Source organism: Panthera pardus, unplaced genomic scaffold, assembly GCF_024362965.1.
Source record: "Panthera pardus isolate Hobbes unplaced genomic scaffold, ASM2436296v1 HiC_scaffold_13, whole genome shotgun sequence".
Classification (NCBI taxonomy): domain Eukaryota; kingdom Metazoa; phylum Chordata; class Mammalia; order Carnivora; family Felidae; genus Panthera; species Panthera pardus.
In genome coordinates, this window is record NW_026526688.1 from 200,576,998 (window position 1) to 200,599,790 (window position 22,793).

Genomic DNA, 22,793 nt, shown 5'->3' on the forward strand with positions numbered 1-22,793 from the left:
AGCACCCAGCCACCCACCCAGCGGCTCGCCGTGACCGCAAGTCCCCGGGGATTTCTGCGAGGCCCGGAGCGCTGGCTGGCTCAAGGCAGCTCGGGCTCCTCCTTGAGCACCACCGCGCCTGCAGCCGGCTGGCGCCAGGAGGGGGTGCTCCGCCGGGCACGGCCACGCCAGCAGAAGTATTTAAACTGCGTCAGCCTCATTTCTCTTTTAAAAAGGGTACCAGCTTCCATCCCCTGGCTCGTGAGGATTAAAAAAGATGCTGAATTACTTGTGTCATCGAAAGAAACGCGTCACCATAGAGAGCTAGATTCGTGCTCTTGACACACAGACTTTCAGTGTCTAACTCTTGGTGAACTTACGAATTGTAAAAATCAGTGTCTTCCCTCTAATTATCGAATGCATGTTAAATACAATCTGGAAATGCCCCAAAGCACACAAAAAATAAAAATCATGATGTCACCACCTAGGACAGACACTTTTTTCATACGCTTGACTTTTTCTTCCGTTTACCCCATCGTACCAGGGAGCGTGCTGAGGTTTAGAAACGTCGAGTGTTTGTCCCAGGTCACAGAAGAGACCAGAATCCAGCTCAGCCTGATGCCAAAGCCCTCATTTGCGGGTGCTACACGGTCTTCCTCCTCGATGCATCTCTGTGCTCATCGTGGCATCTTTTGGGTGAAATATTAGAAGCCTGCATCAGGGAGAAAGCTGGGGCGGGTGGAAATGTATTCATTCAAGCCTGTGCCTGTTCAGACTGTGGTTACGACAGGAGCATGCCTGGCAAGCAGGAGGTGTGGGCCCGAGCGGTGCCCAGCCTGGGTGGCCCCTGCTCCCGCCGGCCGCTCAGAGGCGGGTCCCCCCGACCCGGAGTCCTTCCCGACCATATTGCTTGTACAATTTGTCCTCACGAAGACTGTCTTCCAAGTTGAAAACGGAAGTTCCAAAGTGGGGTGCATTAATTTTGAGTGACTTTATCATATCAGACAGGCATCCCCGACCAGGGGCAAAAATCTAAATTATGGCTCAGACCAACTTACAAAGAAAGAAAGCGTTTGTCCACTTAGGTAATTTTATAATCTGAAATGGCTAAGTCTCCAAAAATGACTTTCACCTACTAATTCCTTTTCAGATGCCTTGGGCTCCATGTAGGTACTGCCTGATTCCCTCCTGACCCTGGGGCCACAAACAGACAAAAGTGGCCTGGGACACTTCCGACTCAGACCCATTTATTTTTTTTAATATTTGAGAGACAGAGAGTAGGGGAGGGTCAGAGAGCAGGAGAGAGAATCCCAAGCAGGCTCTGTGCTGTCAGCACAGAACTGACATGGGGCTCAAACTCACAAACAGCGAGATCATGAACTGAGCCGAAATCAAGAGTTGGACACTTAACCAGCTGAGTCAGCCAGGTGCCCCTCGACTTGGACCAATTTAAAACGAAGTTTCATGTAACCTCTCAGATTTTTCTGTGCCTGCATTTTGCAGGCCCGAATTTTTGACAAGGTGACAAAATCTCTAGCCTTTGATTTTAGAGATTTCTAGTCCAGCCCCGCCCCCCGCCCCCCGAATCTTCTAGAGGAAGGGAGGCTCTTCGGAAGTGGTCCCTGCCAGAATGGACTCTGTCTCTGGAGTGGTGTCCTTCCAAGACCCTGTCATTCTCATTGCTCCTACTTCTGGAGACATCCTCTTTCTGTGATCATTTTAGAACCCGATAGAGCACTTAGCAGTTCCTGACATACAATAGGCATTCAAGGAACTTATTTTCAGAAGGTGAGAATGACATGATGTTGATGTATTAACCCGGCAAATTATTGAGCGCTGATTATGTGTTAGGCTTTGTATTGACTACTGGGGAGGATGACCGTCTACTTACCCTGAGGGCCTCTGTCTCACTGGGGTCCAGAGAACTAAGCAGACGGTCATAAAGCAGTGGGTCAGAGGCTGGGATGGGGGCTAAACACAGGCGGCCGTGGGGCCCAGAGGGCACATCAGGAAGACGGGGGTGTGTGGCATTCCCTCCTCTGAGGCAGTCGAAAGAAACCACGTGTGAATGCGTGGCTATTTCACGATTAAGAGCTCTCCTGTAGTCTAATTAGAAGGACCCTCGCTAGGAAGTAATCAACACATTATTGGTCTTCTAATTAATTGTAACATCTCCGGCATGAGATAATGTAATTGGAGAGAACGCCGGTAACTTTGCAGCTTAAGGCAATGCCAACTTCATCAGTCTCTCTCTCTGTGCTCGCGAGAGCCTGGTTCAGGGCTGGTTCAGGAGTGCTTGGTTCAGCCTGGCTAACTGCCAGTGGGTCAGAGTCAGCTGAAAATACCCGTTTCCCCCCTAGCGAACCCAAGGGATACGCACTCTTGCAACGAAAGCTGCTTGCTTGGGGAAGGCAGGTGCCTGTTGCCAGGTGCACTTTGAAGCCTTCCCAACCATGGAAGAACCCAGTGGCCTGTGCTGCTTTTAGCCCGAGGCACACGGAAGATGAAGTTCCATTTGCTGGTGAGTTACACCTTCTCTTTGGCCTTGAGGAACCGGGTAGGGGGCAGAAAACGACTGTAGGGGAGAAGGAGGGTGGAAGCAGGAAGTGAATGCTTTTTACTCCCCCAGGTTTGGTAAGCCTGATCCTGTAAAGGAGTGTATTTAAGCTGGAGACGTTAGAAAAGGAATTTTCACCGACCTTCATTGGCTTGAAAGGGAACGCAAGATCGCATCACCCAAAGGTAAAATAATTGTGAAGTACCCACGACCCACCGAGTCATCTGCCTAGAGCAGGCCTTCTACCATTGTGTCAAGGTGCTCAGCACCAAACAGGTCACTCTTCCTAGGACCTGCTCAAGTTTGCGGGTGGGAGAACCCTTCTGATCTCACATCTGCACGGCTCAAAATCCAATTTACAATTAGGCAGCGAGGCGCCTGGGTGGCTCAGTCGGTTGAGCGGCCGACTTCGGCTCAGGTCACGAGCTCACGGTTCGTGGGTTCGAGCCCCGCGTCGGGCTCTGTGCTGACAGCTGGGAGCCTGGAGCCTGCTTCTGATTCTGTGTCTCCTTCTCTCTCTGTTCCTCCCCCCGCATGCACTCTGTCTCTCTCTCAAAAATTAAAGATTAAAAAATCATAAAATTAAGGAGAAATAAAGCCAAACCCCCAGCTCCAGAAGCATCGGAGGAAACTGCAAATGTTAATCACTGATTCTGGATTAAAGAGGCAGACCTACCAGGCATTTCTTACATTAACACAAGGAATAATAGACATTTCAAGAGTGGAAACAGAGTAAAATCATGTGCATAGTGAGGGCCCAAGATCCACAACTGTCTTGCTGGAAACAAAAGGCTCATGGACAGTTGGTAGTCACTATTCCCTATACTGTGCACCTGGCCAAACGCAATACAATCATCATTTTGTCTTCACGGGAAAATAAAAGTGCATGGTTTTGTATAGACAAGTGTGTTTCTTTAGAGGATCCAAGAAAACATTTCATTAGAATTGAAGACCGTCATTGAGCCAGAAACAAACGTGAACGGTCAAGCAGACTGAGCCCCCTGTCATGGCAAAAGGAAAGAGGACAAAACCACAGCTCCTTTTCCTATGTATCATTTCTCCTGTTTCCTGCGTCTTGTTACCCAGTCTTGTGACCCAGTCGCTCGTGCTGCCTACACACACCACGGTTTTAGATTCATCTAAAGAAATCAGGGAAATTTGAATTGAGGATGTACTACATATTCTAAATGTTCAGGACTACATATTTTAAAAATTCGAAGGGGATTTAATAATTGGCTTGCACAGGAAATTTCTTGGTCCCCTGCCTATTTGTCAGACCCTCCCACACGCGGAGGAGGAACCGTTTTCCTCGGGATTGGGGCATTGAAATTATGGAATTTCTCAGGTAAGGAAAGGCTTTTTAAAAGACAGCTTCTTGTGAGACGTTCGAGACATCGAGCCATCCCCGGTGTTTGTTTCTCTGGGCCTGTTTTAGTTAACGCCATGTAAAACCGACTGTTAACCCAATTTTGCTCTCAGGACGGACTTGGAAGCTGAAAAATGATGAGGTCGATACAAAATACAGCTCCATTCCCAATACTGTAGGCCTTTTAAAGATGGCCACGAGTGGAGAATCGGATTTCACGAGGGAGAAGAGTCGCTGAGATGGAAGGCGCTCTGCCGGCCCTTCCCATCGTCGTGTGCGTTAAGATGGGAGAAAGGCTTTGGCTTCCCGCATCTTCTGCTTCACGCCTCTGCAGGACATGACGAGCCTGGCGTGGTGGCGCTTCAGGGATTCCAGACGCTGCCTGAGCAGTTTTGCCTTGTCCACTTTGTCTTCCAGGTCGCAAAGGAGTGGCTCCTTGCCCAGAAGCCCACACTTCTGGTTCAACTTGATGTTGTCAATCCTCAGGCCGTCCCGGGCTTTCTTAGTCTTGGTCAAGATGTCCCTCCTTAGGGCTACCTGAGCCTCAGTCTCCAAAAGCTGTGACTTCTTGCATGCATTTTGTAAATCCACAAAGTGTAGCTTTTCCTTCACGTGGGTTACGATTTGCACGTTGTGGGTCACCTTGTTGCGCAGTTTCAAAAGTTCCTCATTTCGCTCCTCGACTTTTTCATTGAGGGTCTGGTTCTCAATCTTGAGCTGTTCGAAATCGATGAGGAGCAGACCCTCCGTCAGGTCCTCCTGGGCCCTCATCCGGGTCTCGAAATGCACCAAGCTCTGTTTCAGCTGCACGTTCTCTAGCCTCAGGGCGCTCATCTCCTTCTCCTTCTTATCCTCCAGCGCCTGGATCTGCTCCACCTGCCGCAGGGCGGCCTGGCGACCACCCCTCGTCCAGGAGCCGCCCATGGCCTGCACCATCACCTGCTTCTTGAGCGCCTGGAAGGCTCGCCATTCCCTCTCCACCCTGGCGAGCTCCTCCGTGCCCTCCCGCTTCAGCTGCTCCAGCTCCTGGTGATACCAGTCCAGGTCGTCTGCCCGCTGCTTCCTCAGCTCCTCCAGCATGGCCAGATAGCGCAGGTACGCTTGCTCTTTCCCCGGGGGCTCGGGCTCCGGGCCCTTGTCGGGCACCGGGGCTGCATCCGGGCCCTTCTTCTTGCGCAGCGCCTCGGAGATCTTGTGCTGCAGGTAAATGTTGTAGCGCTGGTAGTGGCCGCGCTCCGCCACCAGCGACTGGTACTGTTGCAGGAGCTCAGCGCGCAGCTGCTGCTCCTGCAGCCTCTGCACCTCTTCGGTCCATTCACCGTCCTCATCGTCGAGGCTCTCCTCCTCCTCGTCTTTCAGCTTTACCTGGCTTCTCCACGGGCTTCTCAGCAGGCCCAGCTCCTCCATTTCCTCGCTCTCCGCCCCCTCCCTCTCCTCCCCCTCGGCCTCCCGAGCCGACACAGCCTCTTCCCGGCCGGCGGAGGACAGAGGCAGAGAGACCTGCGACGGGGCTTCCTTCCTCCTGCGCTGGACCGCCGCTGCCGCCACCTTCTCTCTTTCCTTGTCCTCCTCTTCCTCCTCCTCCTCCTCCTCGTCCACCTCCCTGTCCCCCTCCTCCTCCGTCTCTGCCTCCGCCTGCTCCTCCGGTTCCGCGAGCCCGTCTTCAGGCCCCGGCTGGGCTGTCTCCTCAGGCCCGGCCTCAGCCGGCTCCGGGGGCTCGGGTCCCGGCTCGGGCGCGAGCTCGGCCGGCCGCTCCGGCTCTCCGGGCTCCGCCTCGCCCCCAGCCTCGGTGGCCGCCGGCCCTTCCCGGGGCTCGGCGGGCTCGGCGGGCTCGGCGGGCTCATCCTCGGCGGCGCCTCCTGCCGAAGCCTCTACGGTCCCCTGCTCCGGTTGCGACTCCGGCTCCGGCTCCGGCTCCGGCGGTTCGGCCGGGGACTGGAGGCCTGAGATGGCCTTGACCCCGGACAGCTTCGAGGACAGGCTCGCCACATCTCCGTCTTCCGCCTCGGGGTCCCCAGGGTGCTCGGAGAGGCCGTCCATCCTTCTCCAGCTCCGCAGGCACTACCGATCCCGGACGCCGGCTGTTGGGTTTCCAGGGGCAACCAGGGGCGCGCGCGGTGGGCCCGGCGATTGGCCAAGAGTAAGGCAGATGCCCGGCCCCCCTCTCCCCGCCTCCGGAGACAGCGAGCCAATGGGAGGCCGCGGACGGACGACGGGCGGCCTTGATTGGAGGGGGGTGCAGGCTCGCGCCGCGCGGCCTTCCCGCCCATTTCCCGGCGCCGGGCCTGGGGCGGGGCGGCCTGGGGGCACCGCGGGGAGCGGGCGGCCGGCGCGAGCGGCGCGCAGGCGCAGCGCGGCGTGCCGGGCCCCCGCGAGGTGGCGCGCGCGGGGCGCCTGCGCGGTGCAGCCGGCGGCGGCGGCGGAGGCGGCGGCGGCGGCGGCCGGGCCGGGCGCGAGGGCGCCTGCGTGCTGAGGCGGGACGCGGCCCGGCTGGCCGGCTCCGGCGGCGCCTGGGCGGGGCGGCGCGGTGGCGGCGGGCGCGGGCGGCGGTTGCTCGAGCGCGGCGGCGGGCGCGGGCGGCGGCGCGCTGACGGCGGCGGGCGGCGGGCGGGGGAAGATGGCGGAGCTCGGTAAGAAGTACTGCGTGTACTGCCTGGCCGAGGTGAGCCCGCTGCGCTTCCGCTGCACCGAGTGCCAGGACATCGAGCTGTGCCCCGAGTGCTTCTCTGCCGGCGCCGAGATCGGCCACCACCGCCGCTACCACGGCTATCAGCTGGTGGACGGCGGGCGCTTCACGCTGTGGGGGCCCGAGGCCGAGGGCGGCTGGACCAGCCGCGAGGAGCAGCTGCTGCTGGATGCCATCGAGCAGTTCGGCTTCGGAAACTGGGTGAGCGGCCGGCACGACGCGCACCTGCTCGCTCCGTGCCCGCGCCGGCGGGGAGGCGGGCGCAGAGAGGTGCAGCAACCCGCCCAAGGGCACACAGCCAGGAAGTAGCAAGGTGGGGGTTCGGACCGTGGCTTTCCTGACCTCAGGAGTACTTCCATAGGTGTTGGCCGAAGCCAGACACTGTGGGCAAGACCCGCGCCTGACCCGAGTCGAGTTGCCGGACGGGGACGGGTCGGCGGACTTGACAGAGCAGGAGGGGCGCGGACTGGCGAAGGACTCGGTTCTGCCCCGGGGGACGGTGGTGGTGGTGGTGGTGGTGGTGGTGGTGGTGGAGGCCAGACAGGCTTCACTCCCGCCCTCCGCCTTCTCAGGCGTCCGTGCACTTGCTTTGTACACGGCCCCGCTGGCTTTGTGCGGTTGTCGGGGCGTGTGCCCTGTGTCCCCCCGCAGGGACTCGTGGCTCCCGGGTCCCCACCAGGCCCGGGACACCCTAGGAGGAGTGCTGGGTGAGTTCCGAACAAAGGAGCTTGGGCCGGGAGTGGGGTGTGGAGGCCCAGCTGAGAGGCCAAGGCGAGATCGGGGCTCGTGGAGGCCAGCGGGGGTGGTGTGCTAGGCCCCTGGGGGGTGGGGGGAGAGGGGCTGCTCTTCTCTGGACAGTCTCTGAGGAGCTCCCCCCTTGGGGCCGGGCAGCTTTCATCCGTGTCCACCTGCAGGCGCGATGAGAAGTAGGGAGAGGAGCCACGACCCCAGCTCCTTAATCTTTCCAGACCCTTCCACACGAGGCCCTCCTTCCTTCCCCCAACCGGTATTTCATCTTGCTGCTGCTTCTCTGGCAATACTCCCCTCCTCCTGGGCTCCCTGTGGAAGACTTTTCCACACTTGTCCCCTCGTTCCCAAACCTGGCCTGCTTTCCTTTCCATGAAGTGAGCCAGCCTCCGGGGACTAATACCCATTCTGCAGCCTGGGAATCCTTCCTCTTCTCTCAACTCCCCAGACACGCACCGCTCCGCGAATCCTCACCTGAGCGCCAGCGTGGCGATGGCCATCCTCTGAAAGCCTCATTTTGTCTTGAAATGCGTTGATGTGCATTGAGCGTCTGCTCTGAGCGCACTGCGCAGTGCTGAAGGACTCTGCAGGAAAGAAAGGCCTCGTCTCTGGCTTCAAGCGGCCCTCAGTCGTTTGAGCCAGGGCCTCTTCCCTAAGTTCCAGCCTTCGATGGTGAGCCGTTACCGGACGTCCTCCCTGCTCATCGCTCTGACATCTTGACCCTACGTGACCCAGACCTGCCCCCACCTCACTGAGTTTCGCAGACCGCAGACTCAGAGCCCTCTGTCCGCGGGTCCTTCTTCCAGGCCCAGTGGGGCAGCAGCTGTATCTCCAGCGTATTTCCAGAACCTAACCACTGCCCACAACCTTAGTCCAGGCTGGTGTTTGTCTCTTGCCTTGACCACCTCTGGGGCCTCCTTAGCTGGTCTTCCTGCTTCAGTCTTGTGCCCTCCAGCCCATTCTGTGCACCATGATCAGAGTGATCTTTGCGGACATGTCCCAACGCATCGACGTTCGGTGGCTTCCCGGTCTACCTAGAGTAAATCTCATGGCCTCCCGAGACCTCAGCTGCTACCCCTTTGATCACTTTTTCCCTCTTCTGCTTAGGGTGCTCTTCCTCCCGATCACGGCTCGTCACTGGCCTTTCTGCTTCTACATCAGAGCCTCGCAGAGGCTTCCCTCTCCGTTCTCACCGCACTTCTCTCTGCAGTCGTTGCCAAAAATAGCTCAGGTGGCCCCAGCGCTTTGCTGAGTGCCAGGCAGTGTGCTGAGCAGTTTGGTTCCCGTGAAATCTTCCCGGCAGCCCTGGGCAGCACGTTTTGAACTGAATAGCTACACGTCAGAGTCTGCACTCCCAGCTGCCCTGCTCCCTGGTCCACGCTGCCTTCCGTGCAGCACCGTGGGGAACACATGAGGACTAAACTGTCTGTAGTATTTTGGGGGGAGCGTGGGGCTGGAAGGGGGCCCCCTCCAAAGCACTACTCTTGAACGTGCACGGGAATCACCTGGGGAGCTTGTCGGACTGTGGATTCCTCCTCAAAGCAGCCAGCAGTCTCAGCTCTTAGAAGAGACAAAGCCGGAGGAGGAGGGGCTCGGGCCTGGGTGCCGAGGGGGCTTCTCCCTGCCGAACCCGCGGTGGGTTCAGGGGGAGGCCAGATTCTGCCTGCTGACCACGCCTGGAGTGCTGCCAGACTGCGGGCTCTCGGGTCTCTCTAGCTGTGCGCTCTCGGGCCACCTGCTCTGCCCGCTAGACTTCATTGTGCTTCATCCGAGGCTCTTCTGCAGTTGTGCGTCGTGGGGTTTCCTTCCGAGCACACGTCCAGGTACGTGCACATAAGCGATGTGTCCCACGTGTGCCGTATTTAGCATGTGCCCGTTCGGAGTGAGGCTCGTGGCATGCGTACCCCGTCACGTGCTTTTCACAACAGCTCCGGGAGTGGGTTTTGAGTTCACAGGCGAGGAACAGCGACTTGGAGAATTTAAAATACTTGTCCAGGATGCTTCGGCTTTTGTCACCCGTAGAGTCAGGGCTTGGGTGCGGGCCTGGCTGATTCCGAAGGGTGGGCCTTAACCTCTCGCGTAAGAGCATTAAGTACTGTGGGTCAGAGGCTGGGAGCTTACCGGTGCAGCTAAAGGTGTGGCCGGCCTGGAAGGGCTTTTCAGAGAGGCAGAGTCTTGACCTGGGTCAGTGGGAGGTCAGTGTACGGGACGGGAAGCGGGGAGATGGCCAGGGGACCAGGGGAGTGCAGGGTTCACGGCTGGGGTGCCGTGTGGAGAGAGGCGGCACACGGATCCCTGGCAGTGGTGTAGAGGAAGGTGAGCCTGTTCGCTCTAATTTTTCAGATGTCACATGTGACCTGTTACCTCCAGATGGCATTGCTCTGTGTGGGATTCCTGGCGGGGGGGGGGGGGGGGGGAGGAGGGGGAGAGGGGTGAAGTCAGGCGCTGTTTGCTCCCATTTGCCCGAGGGCTGAAGCGCAGACTCAGGGACGGTGTGGCTGAGGGACCTCACGGTGAGCCCGGGGGGGTTTGCGGACCAACTGTGTAGCTGCGCTCTGACACTGTGTGCCCGTGTCTTTGAGGAGGGTGGGGAGATGCCTGTGAATATGACACCAGGGAAGGGTTGACAGGTGGACAGTGAGCCAGAGTCACATCACAAGGGTGTCGAGAGCCTGGAAGCAGCCGGTTTTGTGGTGGGTGCTGCTCATGTTCAGAGCTAAGAGATACAGATCTTGCTGGAAACCGCTGTGGGTGAAGGAACGTGGCAGAGCCGGAATTTGACCCAGGTCCCCTGACTCCATGCCCAGAACCATCTGTCTCTGGTTTCCTGAGTGCATGCAGAGTTCCCTGAGGAGTCCCAGATTCCCAGGGCCCCCCCCCCTCCCCCCCCCGCTGCCCCAGACCTCCTGAATTGGCATCCGTAAGGGTCTGGAAATACGTACTTATAGAAAGACCCCCATGGAGTTCGGATGCGGTCCACGCAGCCATGTTTGGGAACCGTGGGAACGTTCACCTTCTCACCAAGGCAGAAGGCCCTTCTGCGTGTTGGTTAGAACGGGTAGGCCCGTCCCAGGAGCATCCTGACAGTGGGGTTCTTAATTGCCATCAAGGAGAGGGAGGGGGAGGGAAGAGCCCAGCTGGAGAAGCCAGCCAGAAGTAAGAGATTTATGCAGGGCAGTGGTTTTCAAACTGCAGTGTGACTCAGAACACGCTGGGCAGGGGTGGGGGTGGGGGGACGCGTGTTAAAACACAAACCTTGCCCCCTCCTGCCTTGGTTCTGGGTTTAGAGTCATAGGTCTGGGGTCTTGCGGTCTGGTGTGAGAATTCACATTTCTAACAACTTCGTGGGCGATGCTGGTGGTGCTGGGGCTGGTTCGGGGACCCTACCCTTAAGAACCTTTGATGTAGAGAGAGTAAGACCCCCTTTTTTTTTATTGTGGTAAAACACAAATAACATTTATCATTTTAACCATTTTTTTAAAAAATTTTTTTAACATTTATTTATTTTTGAGACAGAGAGAGAGAGCATGAACAGGGGAGGGTCAGAGAAGGAGGGAGACACAGAATCCGAAACAGGCTCCAGGCTCTGAGCTTGTCAGCACAGAGCCCGACGCGGGGCTCGAACCCACGGACCGCGAGATCATGACCTGAACCGAAGTCGGACGCTTAACCGACTGAGCCACCCAGGCACCCCAACCATTTTTTTAAAGTAAGCTCTACGCCCAGTGTGGGGCTTGTGCTCACGACCCCGGGATCCGGAGTCACATGCTGTACTGACGGAGCCCACCAGGCGCCTCTGTTTTAGCCATTAAAAAAAAATTTTTTTTTAACATGTATTCATTTTTGAGAACGGAGAGAGACAGAGTGCGAGTGGGGGAGGGAAAGAGAGACAGAGGGAGACACAGAATCCGAAGCAGGCTCCAGGCTCTGAGCTGTCAGCACGGAGCCCGACGCGGGGCTCGAACTCACGAACCGCGAGATCATGACCTGAGCCGAAGTCGGACACTTAACTGAGCCACCAGGCGCCTCTGTTTTAGCCATTTTTAAGTGTCCGATTCAGTGACATTAGTTACGTTCACACTGTCGGACAGCCATCCCCACCAACCACCTCCAGAACTTTCTCACCGTCCCAGACAGAAACTGTACCTGTTTACACAACGGCGCCCTGCTTGCCCCGCCCCCAGCCCCGGGCGCCCACCTCCTGCCTTCCATCTGGGAATTTGGCTCCTCTTGGGACCTCACATAAGAGGAATTCCCCACCATTTGGCTTTTTGTGACTCGTTTCTTTCACTTAGCTTAACACCCTCAAGGTTCATTCACGTAGCGTGTCACAAAGTCCTTCCTGTTTAAGGCCGAGTAACATTCTGCTGTGCGTCCGTCCGTCCCACTGTCCATCCGACCGTCCGTCCGGCGCGGATGCCCGGGCTGCTCCCACCTGTGCTGTTGGGAGTTGGCCGCGGTGGGCACGGGTTGCGCACGAGTGGGAGTCCGCACCTGCCCTTCTTTCGGGTAAACGCCTCGCGGTGGAATGACTGGGTCACCTGTTTCCTGTTTTGAGGCCCCGTCGTGCTGTGACACACTTGGTGAGGCTGTCACAGGTGTATTCGACCCGAAAGGCTCTCGTCCCCTCGAGGGCCAGTCACAGCTGTGTGAGTTCTCTGAATTTAGAGAGGAACTGAGGATTGCAGGACGCTCCCACGTAAGCGGATTCAGGGGCCAAGGGAAATGGGGTCCCCGGAACAGCTGGTGACCTGTAAGGACCGACGACAAGCCGGCGTTGGTCGTCGGCCTCTGATGTGGGAGGTGGCACCGACCACCAGTGTGTCTGCGGGGGAGGCGGGGGCTGCACGGGGACGGCCCGGGCTTGGTGGCCGAGCAGCGGGTGCCCCGTCCTCCCAGCCCCTGAGAGGCGGGTGGCTCTTCTCTAACCTCTGCGGGTGACCGGAGGCCAGACCGGGCGGGATGCAGCCGGGAGACGAGGCCCGGGTGGTTAGGCCGGTGACCGGTCAGGCGACACTGGGCCCGGCGGGCGCACATCCCACAGCTCGGGAGGGAGCGTGTCCCGCTGTGCTGGGCTCGCAGACTTGGCTGAGCGAGCTGCCAGGCAGGAGAGCGGGACGCCGGCCACGGGGCTCTGGGTCTCGTCCCCCCTTTTCCTCGGGGCCGGAGCCAGAGCGGTCCCTCCTTGCCCGTTAGGACACAGACATCCCTCAGCTCTCTGTTCTTCACTGGCCCTGTGCAGGCCTCTGCTCCCTTCTGCTGTCCCCAGCTGCTCCTGGGGCCTCCGCTTGCAGGGCGGTCCAGGGACCCGTGGGTTTGTGTGCTGGGCCTTCTGGCCGCTTCTGTCTCTTTGAAGCTTCTTGCCTTGAAGAAGAAGGAAGCTCCGCCTCTGAGTCTGGCTCCCGAGCACTTGGGGAGGCAAGCCAGCCGGGGCGTCTGCCTGGTGCCTCCAGGGCAGGTGCTGCTGGTTGAGGAGGGGTATTGCGGAGGGGTGTGCCCTGAGGGCCGGGGGGTAGCAGGGCTCCTGCCCGGGGAGGTGCTCTGGGAAGCTACAGGTAGCAGAGCCGGCCTGTACACGAAGAGTGCACGTACCCCAGACATTGCGGGGGGGGGGGGGCGCTGAGCTGGAGACGGTGTTGTTCTGGGAGCGTGGAAGCCCCGCGGTCTGGCCCCGCTCTGCCTTTTTAAAGGATCGGGAGGCATTTGACGGCACAGCTCTCCCGGCGGTGCGCACCGTGTCACTGCCCCGCCAGATGCCCCGGATGACAGTGGCGACAGGGACGTGTGCTCTGGAGCGAGACTGCCGGCTCCGGAAGCTCCGGGGGGAGCTGCAGCCGAGGTTTGAGCTGCTCGTCTGCGCAGTGGGGCTGACGGGGGATGCGTCCAGGTGACCGTGCAGACGCACACACCTGTCCGTTGGGACGATGGTTTACTTTATCCTAACAAAACCCTGTGAGAGGAGGGACGACAGATGAGGAAGCAGAAGTCGGGAGGGTGAGGATCACAATCCACGAGCGGCCCAGCCAGAACCCGCACCTAGCTCGGGGGGTTACCGCAGGCTCCCTGGAGGAGGGGACCTGGGTGTGGGGCGAGAACGAGCTGCATGAGCGACAGCAGCCCGCCCCCGGCCAGGGCCGTGCGTCACCTGCTCCCCCCAGCAGCACGACGCAGGTGGTGGTGGTGCTTCCCTAATTCAGATGAGGAGACGGAGGCACTGGGAGCTTAAGTCATTTGTCCAGGCGCTCAGTGCGGGTGGAGCCAGTCCTGGAAGCCAAGCCTGGCGGCACCCAGAAAGGGCTTTCCCAGCGGGGCTTCCAGGGCACCTGTGGCGTGTGGGGTCTGACTGGGGCGAGCGCGGAGCTGAAAGGCCCTTTGGGAGCACGTGTGTCTTCCGGCCGACCTGACAGATTCGTGCTGCCCAGACCCCCGGACTTGGTGGACTCGTGACGTTGGAAAAAAAAAAAGTTCCGAAGGCTGAGTTGCTAACTTCAAGTTTGCCGGGTGAGGATATTTAAAAAAGGAAAAAGGTCCATTTAAAAAAGGAAAAGGACTAATTGGGCATTAGTACTGCCCAATAAGAACAACGTAATCTGGCAAAGAAGGGCCGTCCTTTAAGTGGAAACGTTTAGCTTTATGGGAGACCCTTACATCATCTCTGTGTTTTATTTAATTTTAGTACCTAAAAATATTTTTTTAATGTTTATTTTTAAGAGACAGAGTGTGAGTGGGGGAGGGGCAGAGAGAGAGGGAGACGCAGAATCCGAAGCGGGCTCCAGGCTCCGAGCTGTCTGCGCAGAACCCGACGCGGGGCTTGAACCCATGAACCAGCGAGATCGTGACCTGAGCCGAAGTCAGACGCTTAACCCACTGAGCCACCCAGGCACCCCTTTAATTTTACTAATTTTATTTATTTTAAAGTTTATTATTTTGAGAGAGAGGACACAAGTGGGGGAGGGGCAGAGAGAGAGAGGGAGAGAGAGAATCCCAAGCAGGCTCATGCCCAGCACAGAGCCCCACATGGGGCTCCATCTCACGACTGTGAGGTCACGACCTGAACCAAAACCACTTAACTGACTGAGCCACCCAAGTACCCCTTGTCCCTGTGTTTTAAAATTTTCCCCTTCGGGCTCTGTGCTGGCAGCTCGGAGCTTGGAGCCTGTTCCGGATTCTGTCTCCCTCTCTCTCTGCTGCTCCCCTGCTCGTGCTCTGTCTCTCTCTCAAAAATAAATAAATAAACATTAAAAAAAAATTAAAAAAAATAAAAGCGGGGGGCGCCTGGGTGGTTCAGTCGGTTGAGCGTCCGACTTCGGCTCAGGTCATGATCTCACGGTTTGTGAGTTCGAGCTCCGCGTCGGGCTCTGTGCTGACAGCTTGGAGCCCGCTTCTGATTCTGTGTCTCCCTCTCTCTCTGCTCCTCCCCTGCTCGTGCTCTGTCTCTCTCTCAAAAATAAATAAATAAACATTAAAAACATTTTTAAAACTTTTCCCCTTGATCACGGGCCGGCGCAGTCTGAGAGGCAGTGGACTCGCTGATAGGAGGCTGATAGGAGCCTCTAAAGGTTTGTCAGGCAGGAGTGACCCCGCTGGGTCCGCTTTTGTCTGGAGGGTGTGCCTGGCAGACAGGCCTAGCTGAGGAAGCGTTTGGGCGGCTGCAGGCGTGTGCAGGCCACAGAACAGAGGAGAGAGACCCCGAGCGGCTCCGCTGGCGGGAGCCGGCCCACACACCTCGCCCACGATTTCTCTGGACTGTTCTCTCCTTCCTGTCCCTGCTCAGGTGCTGGAGGCTAGCTCCAGTGAGCCATGAAAGGGCCGGAAGGAGACCAGACCGCCCAGAGAACCCAGTGGAGTCGTGACTCACTGGGGTGCTTACTTCCTGTCCTGGAGGGGAGGCGTCCTAGTGGGAGTCCAGTGACCTTGGAGAGTAGACTTTAGAGCCCCGGTCAGTGTCCTGGAGGCGTGTTTTCCTTGATTTTTCAAAGGACTTTAAGGAAGTAGCGGACCTGTCTCTCCTTATCTTTTTCCAAAAGCGGCGTCCTTGTTTTTAGTTAACATAAAGAAACAAAACTGGGATTGTGTTACTATAGACAGTGGGGTGCCGACCCACACGCTCCTTGTGTTGGGGAACACCAGCTGCAGGGTACATTTGTGTGGTTTCATTGAGTTGTACTTGAGTTGAACTTGCCTGTCCAGATCTTTTCCCCCAAACCCACTTTGTTGCTTCTGCCTGCCCATCCAGCTGCGTGTCTGCCTGTCCATCTGTCCGTCGTCTATATTAAGCAGAAACTTGGGTCTTGAACACGTGAGGGAAAGAACTGCCCTGGCACCGCTCTGCTGCTGTCACCTGTGGCGCTGTAGAGAGGTGACAGGACACTTTGTCCCTCACGAGAGGGAGGCAGGTCTTGCGTGACTGCTGACACGTGAAGATTAAACATTGAGGGGGTGGCGGGCAGGATGCCAGGATAAGGTGGGGTGCTGTGTCTCTTGCCGTGTTTAACCCTCTTTTAAAATACATTCCGTACTGTAATTCAGCTCCACGGAACCTGTCTGTCCTCTGTGGGTTCTTGTTAGAGCCAAAGCTGTGTCTTCACTCTCGTTTAGACTGTTCCGTTGTCATCTTACTCTCTATTTCAAAGTCTTTGAAAATTCAGGTTTTGTGTGTTTTCCCGGGCCTTCGTCAGTGATCGTTAAACTAAGGTAGCGGCCCCCGGGGGCGATTCTCTTCCAGTGGCAGCTGATGGCCAGCATCATTCCCGGCAGGTCTGTTAGCTGTCATTGGGCAACGGATGAGGTTGATCAGTCAGGGGGGTCCTGGGCCCCTGGTGACAAGACGCTGGCCCCTCTAATTTGTGGCTTCGTAAATACTCATAACCTGGGTCCATGTGAGAGTCCGAATCCCCCTCTGTTACGCGAAGAGGGGCCGCGCGTCCGGAGCGTCGGCACAGCTGGCCGACCTGCCTGGCCAGGTGGGGAGCCCAGGCTGTGGGCGTGAAGCAGGAGACACCTCGTGTTCCGAGCCGCGGTCACTGGTCAGCCTGCATCCATGTGTCCCTAGGAGGGTGCATGTTTGTAGAGCGTGACGTTGCTGTTGTCACCTGCCTGTGAATGCAGAGCAACACTGCATCTGTCCGTGGCTGGGGGGGGGGGGGGGGGGGCGGGGGGGGCGCTGTTCACGTAACGGTAGAGTCCTCTCTTAAGTACTGTTTTCTTTTTTAACATTTGGATGTAAATCTTAGCATTCTTTAACAGGGAATTAGGAGGCAGAATTTAACTTTACTTTAAAAAAAAATGTTATTTATTTTGAGAGAGAGCGCATGTGCAGCGGGGGAGGGGCAGAGAGGGAGAGAGGATCCCAAGGAGACCCTATACTGTCAGCACAGAGCCCGACTCGGAGCTCGGTCCCGTGAACCGTGAGATCATGACCCGAGCCGAACTCAAGAGTTAGATGCTTCGTTAACCAAGCCACCCAGGTGCCCCTTAACTTTATGTTTTAAATTAATAACTTTTATTTTAGATTCATTCAGAGAAGTGAAAAAATAGTACACAAAGTTCCCATATACATCCGTCCCATAAACCTCCCAAAACGTTAGCATCTTGCATGAGTACGGTGTAGTTCCAGAAAGCAGGACGTTTGCATCGATGGCAGAACCGTTCTCTCACCGTGGACCGGCCAGGGGCCCACCCGGGAGCCCCCGGTGATGTCTCGCTGCCGTGTCTCCTCCAGTCCGGATGGTTCTTCCTCTGTCTCTTGTGACTGTGACACGTCCGGGGAGTGCTGGCTGGTATTTTGTTCAGCTGTACTTCGGGTTTGGCTGCTGTGCTGTGGTGCCAGGTCCTGGGCCCACAGCCATGCGCAGAGTGGGACAGAGTCCCTCTTCTGACACTTCCTCCCATCGGGGGATTGCTCCTCACGATTTAAAATCGGACAATGTGTTCATACAGCTGAAAACAGTTCAGCTGTAAACAGGTGTATGTGGAGTGGCTCCTTCCCAGCTCAGCCCTGCTGCCCCGGGTGGCCGAGTGTCCTGTCGTGTCCTGATGTAGCCCCAGCAAATAGCATCTTGTCTTCCAGCTCTTTTGCACAAAAGTAGCGGCGTGTACACACGCTCCCGTGATGCGTTTGCACTTGCCTTGCGTGTGTGAGGGGACCGTTGCTGGGCGAGGGCGGTCCCGTGTGTCCCTGCTCCGACCCGGTGCTCCGAGGCTTCCCTGCGGTTTCTGTTCTCTGCTCTCGTTCCCAGAGTGTCAAAGGTGATCGGAAGAACCTCTAAACAAATAAATAAAAATACCTTGGTTTGGTCAGATACGATTCGATGTGACTCCTCAGAACCCTTCTGTTTTTCCGGATTTAAATTTCATCCTGGATGTGGTGCTCTGAGCATCCAGTGGTTTTTGAAAGGCAGATTGCCGAGGTTCGGGGTGAGCAGACGTTCTCTGGGAGGGCGGCTCGGCTTCTGCACGCTCGCAGCCGCTGTCTCTACAGGTCTCCTCTCCCGGCCAGGGAGGGAGCCGAGGCCTGGGCCCGACTTCGTAACCGCGCGAGCCCGGATTTGCAGCCCGGCCCCTCCGAGCCTCCGGTGAAGGGGCACCCCAGTCCCAGTCCCTCCCCCAGGAGGCTCCCCGGACGCCCGACTCTGAATTGGTAGGGGCCGCGGCCACTGAGGTGAGGGGTGGAGGAGCCGACGGGCGAGGCTTGGCCATGCCGCGGGCTGCCCGGCCAGGCCACTGGGGGCTCAGGCTGGGCACACGTGGGCATTTCCGCCCTCCGGATCTTCCCGAAAGGGATGCTGTCGGGGACGGTGTTCTTCCGGCGCGGCTCGCCAGGGTAGAAGGACACCCACCGGCCTGTGCTGGCCACCCCCTCACTCTTGCAGAGCCGGCTCCTGCACCGGAAGCCTCTGCCCCTGCTCTGTCCACGGTGCCCGCAGCACTTGTGGGGGCGAGGGGCTGACCCCTATCTCCCTTACTGGTAAGAACCCGAGGCCCAGAGATGGGAAGTGACCAGCATGGGTCACACGGGGGCAGCAGATGCTGGGGATGATTGTGACTTGGTTTGTTTTTCGGGGTTTTTTTTTGGGGGGGGGGGGAGCCAGATGCTTCCTGGGAAATATAATGAACAGATCTGATGCAAATGATAATGTTTTAGAGAAGTTAATCATGTCCACAGTCCATCTTCTTAAGACCAGAATCTGGTTTTGCTTTAATTTTCCCTTTCTTGGCAAGAGGCCTCTGCCATTAGGCCCCAGCATCGCCCCTGTCCCCGGGCCGTGGAGCCCTGCACTGGGCACTTGGTACCCAGTGGGAAGAGTGCCCCGTGTGCCTGAGGTGCGGGCCGGACGTGGGGTGGGAGCGCGGCCCTCCCACAGCGCCCCATTTGTCACCAGTCAGCCCCAGTGGGTGGGCTGCTTTCTTGGATTCCAGTTTGGCCTTTGGGGGTGCAGAGACCACCCCAGTCTTGCAGGGGTGAGTGTCACTGGGGCGCAGAGCAGCTGGTGTGGGGCCCTGGCGGCCGCCAGAGCCGAGAGAGCAGAGTGCAGGGTGAGTGGGGGCTGGAGGCGGGGGCCAAGTGGCTGCCGGTGAATGAGTGCGCATTTCGGGCAGCTACTTTGTGAAGTGGCTTTAGCGGTTGACTAAGGAAGAGGCCTCTTGGCAGAAGGAAAAGATTGGGGGAGCTGTATAATTTCCTCTCGTTAATAACCCTGTGTTCACGGGTCACCTTCTGTGGGAGTGAGTGCTCGCAGCACCGGGCGGATTTTAACTACCCGCCTGTGGACGCCGTCATCAGTGATGGTCCCCAGCCCTTTGAAAGGCATTTACCCGGTCCTCTGCACCGCCACCTAGGAAAGGGACAGGCTGCCACCTCCCTACCCCCCGGGGGCCCTGGAGGCGGGCAGTGCCGTGGAACAGGGTCCCTCCTGTGGCCGGGAGCCCTGGGCGGGCAGCTCTGGTCGCACTGGGAAGAGGCAGGGCACCTCAGGAGCTCTGTGGCCACTGCCCATCCGTGTCCTGTTCCGCTCACAGAGGGGGGACAGTCTGCTGCCCCCGAGAGTGCAGGGTTTGCAGTGGGCTCTGCTGGTCCTTTGCAAGGACCCAGGAGAGCAAAGTCTGGACCTGAGATGGGGGTTCCGGTGTCAGCGTGCAGCCGACTCCAGCGGTGAGCCCCGGCAAGCTGTGCCTGCCCCGGGTCATCCCTGCCCGTATGGTCCCTGACGGCTCCTTCTAGTGCCCACGTCCCTGCCATGGGCCCAGCTTACAAGAAGGAGCCATCGAATGCCCTCTGGGGGTGGGGGAGGCGTGGACAGGAAGCGGTCCAGGCACACCTTTGTGAAAATGCTCAGCGAACCGTGCAAGCCCCGAGCCCGACACTCCGACTTTGGGAATAACTTGTGACCTCTGTCGTTGTAGGAAGATATGGCCGCTCACGTTGGAGCTTCCCGCACCCCCCAGGAGGTGATGGAGCATTACGTAAGCATGTACATCCACGGAAACCTGGGGAAAGCCTGCATCCCCGACACCATCCCCAACCGGGTGACCGACCACACGTGCCCCAGCGGAGGGCCCCTCTCTCCCAGCCTCACCACCCCCTTGCCTCCTCTAGACATCTCGGTGGCCGAGCAGCAGCAGCTGGGCTACATGCCGCTGCGCGACGACTACGAGATCGAGTACGACCAGGACGCCGAGACGCTCATCAGCGGGCTCTCGGTCAACTACGACGACGAGGACGTGGAGATCGAGCTGAAGCGCGCGCACGTGGACATGTACGTGCGCAAGCTCAGGGAGAGGCAGCGGCGCAAGAACATCGCCCGCGACTACAACCTGGTGCCCGCCTTCCTGGGCAAGGACAAGAAGGACAAGGAGCGGCCGGCCAAGCGCAAGATCACCAAGGAGGAGAAGGAGCTGCGGCTGAAGCTGCGGCCGCTCTACCAGTTCATGTCGTGCAAGGAGTTCGACGACCTGTTCGAGAACATGCACAAGGAGAAGATGCTGCGGGCCAAGATCCGCGAGCTGCAGCGCTACCGGCGCAACGGCATCACGAAGATGGAAGAGTCGGCCGAGTACGAGGCGGCGCGGCACAAGCGTGAGAAGCGGAAGGAGAACAAGAGCGCGGCGGGTGCCCGGCGGGGCAGGGAGGACGGCAAGGACGGCGAGTTTGCGGCCATCGAGAACCTGCCCGGCTTCGAGCTCCTGTCCGACCGCGAGAAGGTGCTCTGCAGCTCCCTGAACCTGAGCCCCGCGCGCTACGTGACCGTGAAGACCATCATCATCAAAGACCACCTGCAGAAGCGACAGGGGATTCCCTCCAAAAGTCGCCTGCCCAGCTATTTGGACAAAGTGCTGAAGAAACGGATTTTAAATTTCCTCACGGAGAGTGGCTGGATCTCCAGGGACGCCTCCTGAAGCAGCGTGGAGAGTCGGGGCGCGGCTCCGGGAGCCAGGAGGGCCGGGGGTGAGGGTGGGGGAAGGAAGCGCTTTCCCCCCACCCGTTGTTGCTCTTTTTTAAGCAAATTGAGTTCCTTTCTTTTAGGCTATAAATTCTTTTCGTGGCCCTCTGAAAGAAGCAATAGTAACGATTTTACGTCGGGTCACGGGGGACGCCGATACAGGTCTATTTTAACGTAGTCCTAAGGTGATACCTTAAGGTGACGATTGGCCTCTATGTTCAGTCTGGGGTTATGAGATTGGGTAACTTCCTTTTGCGTCTTCCCTTTGGTACGCAACTCGTGCTGTGGGTAAGAGGAGCGACTTTCCGCCCGCCCGCCAGCTGCCAGCTTTACCCTGTGACATGACCTGTGGCTGGTGCTGGGGGCTCCCTTGGAGGTGGGGGGGGGTATGGCCACCCACGCGGACACCCCAGCACAGCCCCAGCACACGGCACTTTAGGTGGGGGCCAGGGTGGGGCAGGTGGGAAGTGAGGCCGGAGAAGCACGGGAAGTTTCCGCCTAAGCTTTAGAGGAAGACTCTGGGGTTGAACAGGGTCCAGATGAGCTTCTCCTTGACTGTCGGCAGCGTGGGGTTCCAGCTTGTAGTTCCCAAGTCGGGAAACCGCCCCTTGCCCGTTTCCGCTCACTTGGGGCAGGCACAGGAGCCCTGGGCAGGCTCCATTGTGTGCGGAAGGGGCCGGGGGGGAGCTTGGGTGCGGGAGGGTTAGCGTGGGTGCCGGGATTGAGCCAGCTCGGGGCTGCCGCTTGCTGCTCTAATGCTTGCGACGCGTCTTACTCGGAAGAACTCGTTTTAGAAGGTTTACGCCTCTGAGTTCTGGAGTACACTTTCTCCAGGATTCTCATCGCGGTCGCAGTTACCTTTTTCCGCTGAAACTGACCTTGACTGTGCTAGCTTGGCTTAAGCATCTTTGAGTGGTGGCCGGCGTTCTGCAGACCGGCCGGCTGGACTGGGCTGCTCACACAGCAGGGTCTGGCGGAGGAGGGAGTCTGGAGGGCGAGGCCCTGCCTTGCTCCTCTGGGTCCCCGTCTTGGACCGCTCGCCTCGCCTTTTGCCCAGGGCCCTCATTCATGGATGTACACGGTACCTTCCTTCTGGAACTTGAGTCATTTGTCTTCCTGCTGCTCAGGGTTGGTTCTCATGTCTTAAGACCCTGCTTTAGAGTCAGAGTGACCGCAGACCCCAGCACCCCATTCTTCCTGGAGCTCATCCTGCCTCTCCTGCCCCCATAGCTACCAAGAGACTCGACCTTCCAGAATGTTTGGGCTTGAAGTTAACATTAAAGTGAAGTTATTTGAAAGACAAGAGAAAAAAAGACCCTCATCATTTCCAAGGACTTAATTACGGTGCCTTTTCCTTTCTTTTTACACCCTCCTGTCCCCCAGGGTAAATTTTTCAGCATTAAATAAAGCATTTCAAATATACTGTATGTGGCTTTAGTTGTAAAGTACATCCCATGCTGGCAGAGAGCGCTGTTAGCTAAGCCCAGGACTTCTCTGGACAGAAGGGAGAAAACCAGTGAGCAGCAGTACTACTCACGAGGCCACCTCTGCATCGTCCCCTCCCCCCCACGAGGCCACCTCTGCATCGTCCCCCCCCCCCCCACTCCCGCCCGCAGGGTAACTATGGTTGGCAGAGGGCAGTGCCGTCTACCACGGAGCAGTGATGGAGACGGTGCTTCGTGTCGACGGGAGTCTTAGCCAGTGATTCTCACCTGAAGCTCCTGGCCCAGCAGCATCTGTCCTGGGGAGCTGCTGGAATTGCGGAGCCTCGGGTCCCACCCAGCCCTGGAGATTTGGAAACTGTAGGGCTGGGGCCCTTCGAGCAGGTTTTTTTTGAGTCTTCCAAGTGCCTGGGATGCAAGCTGTTAGCTACTCTGCTGTTGGCATTCATCGGATGTTCTACATCCGGTTCTTGGTTTGGTGAGGTTGCCAGACTTAAGCTTAAGAAGCAAAAGATCCCTGTCAATGTGTGGCCTAGGCCAAGGGCTATCAAATGACAAATGTGCTTAAGCAAGTTTT

At 57.9% G+C, this 22,793-nt stretch overlaps 2 protein-coding genes across 2 annotated transcripts; one reads left to right on the forward strand and one right to left on the reverse strand.

The window, feature by feature from the left end:
- Positions 1 to 3,176: 3,176 nt before the first annotated feature.
- Positions 3,177 to 6,133, reverse strand: CCDC96 (coiled-coil domain containing 96). The gene has a single exon (XM_019453775.2). The coding sequence runs from the start codon at positions 5,940 to 5,942 to the stop codon at positions 4,182 to 4,184; it is 1,761 nt and encodes a 586-aa protein (XP_019309320.2). The 5' UTR covers positions 5,943 to 6,133; the 3' UTR covers positions 3,177 to 4,181.
- Positions 6,134 to 6,329: 196 nt separating this feature from the next.
- On the forward strand, positions 6,330 to 22,196 carry TADA2B (transcriptional adaptor 2B). The gene is made up of 2 exons (XM_019453776.2): positions 6,330 to 6,789; positions 19,738 to 22,196. The coding sequence occupies exons 1-2, from the start codon at positions 6,520 to 6,522 to the stop codon at positions 20,728 to 20,730; spliced, it is 1,263 nt and encodes a 420-aa protein (XP_019309321.1). The 5' UTR covers positions 6,330 to 6,519; the 3' UTR covers positions 20,731 to 22,196.
- The last annotated feature ends 597 nt before the right edge of the window (positions 22,197 to 22,793 follow it).

Bases quoted from the DNA above. Each gene is read 5' to 3' on its own strand.
- CCDC96 (XM_019453775.2), bottom strand. From the start codon at position 5,942: ATGGACGGCCTCTCCGAGCACCCTGGGGACCCCGAGGCGGAAGACGGA.
- TADA2B (XM_019453776.2), top strand. From the start codon at position 6,520: ATGGCGGAGCTCGGTAAGAAGTACTGCGTGTACTGCCTGGCCGAGGTG. The intron at 6,790-19,737 runs GTGAGCGGCCGG...CTGTCGTTGTAG, and splicing joins AGTTCGGCTTCGGAAACTGG to GAAGATATGGCCGCTCACGT.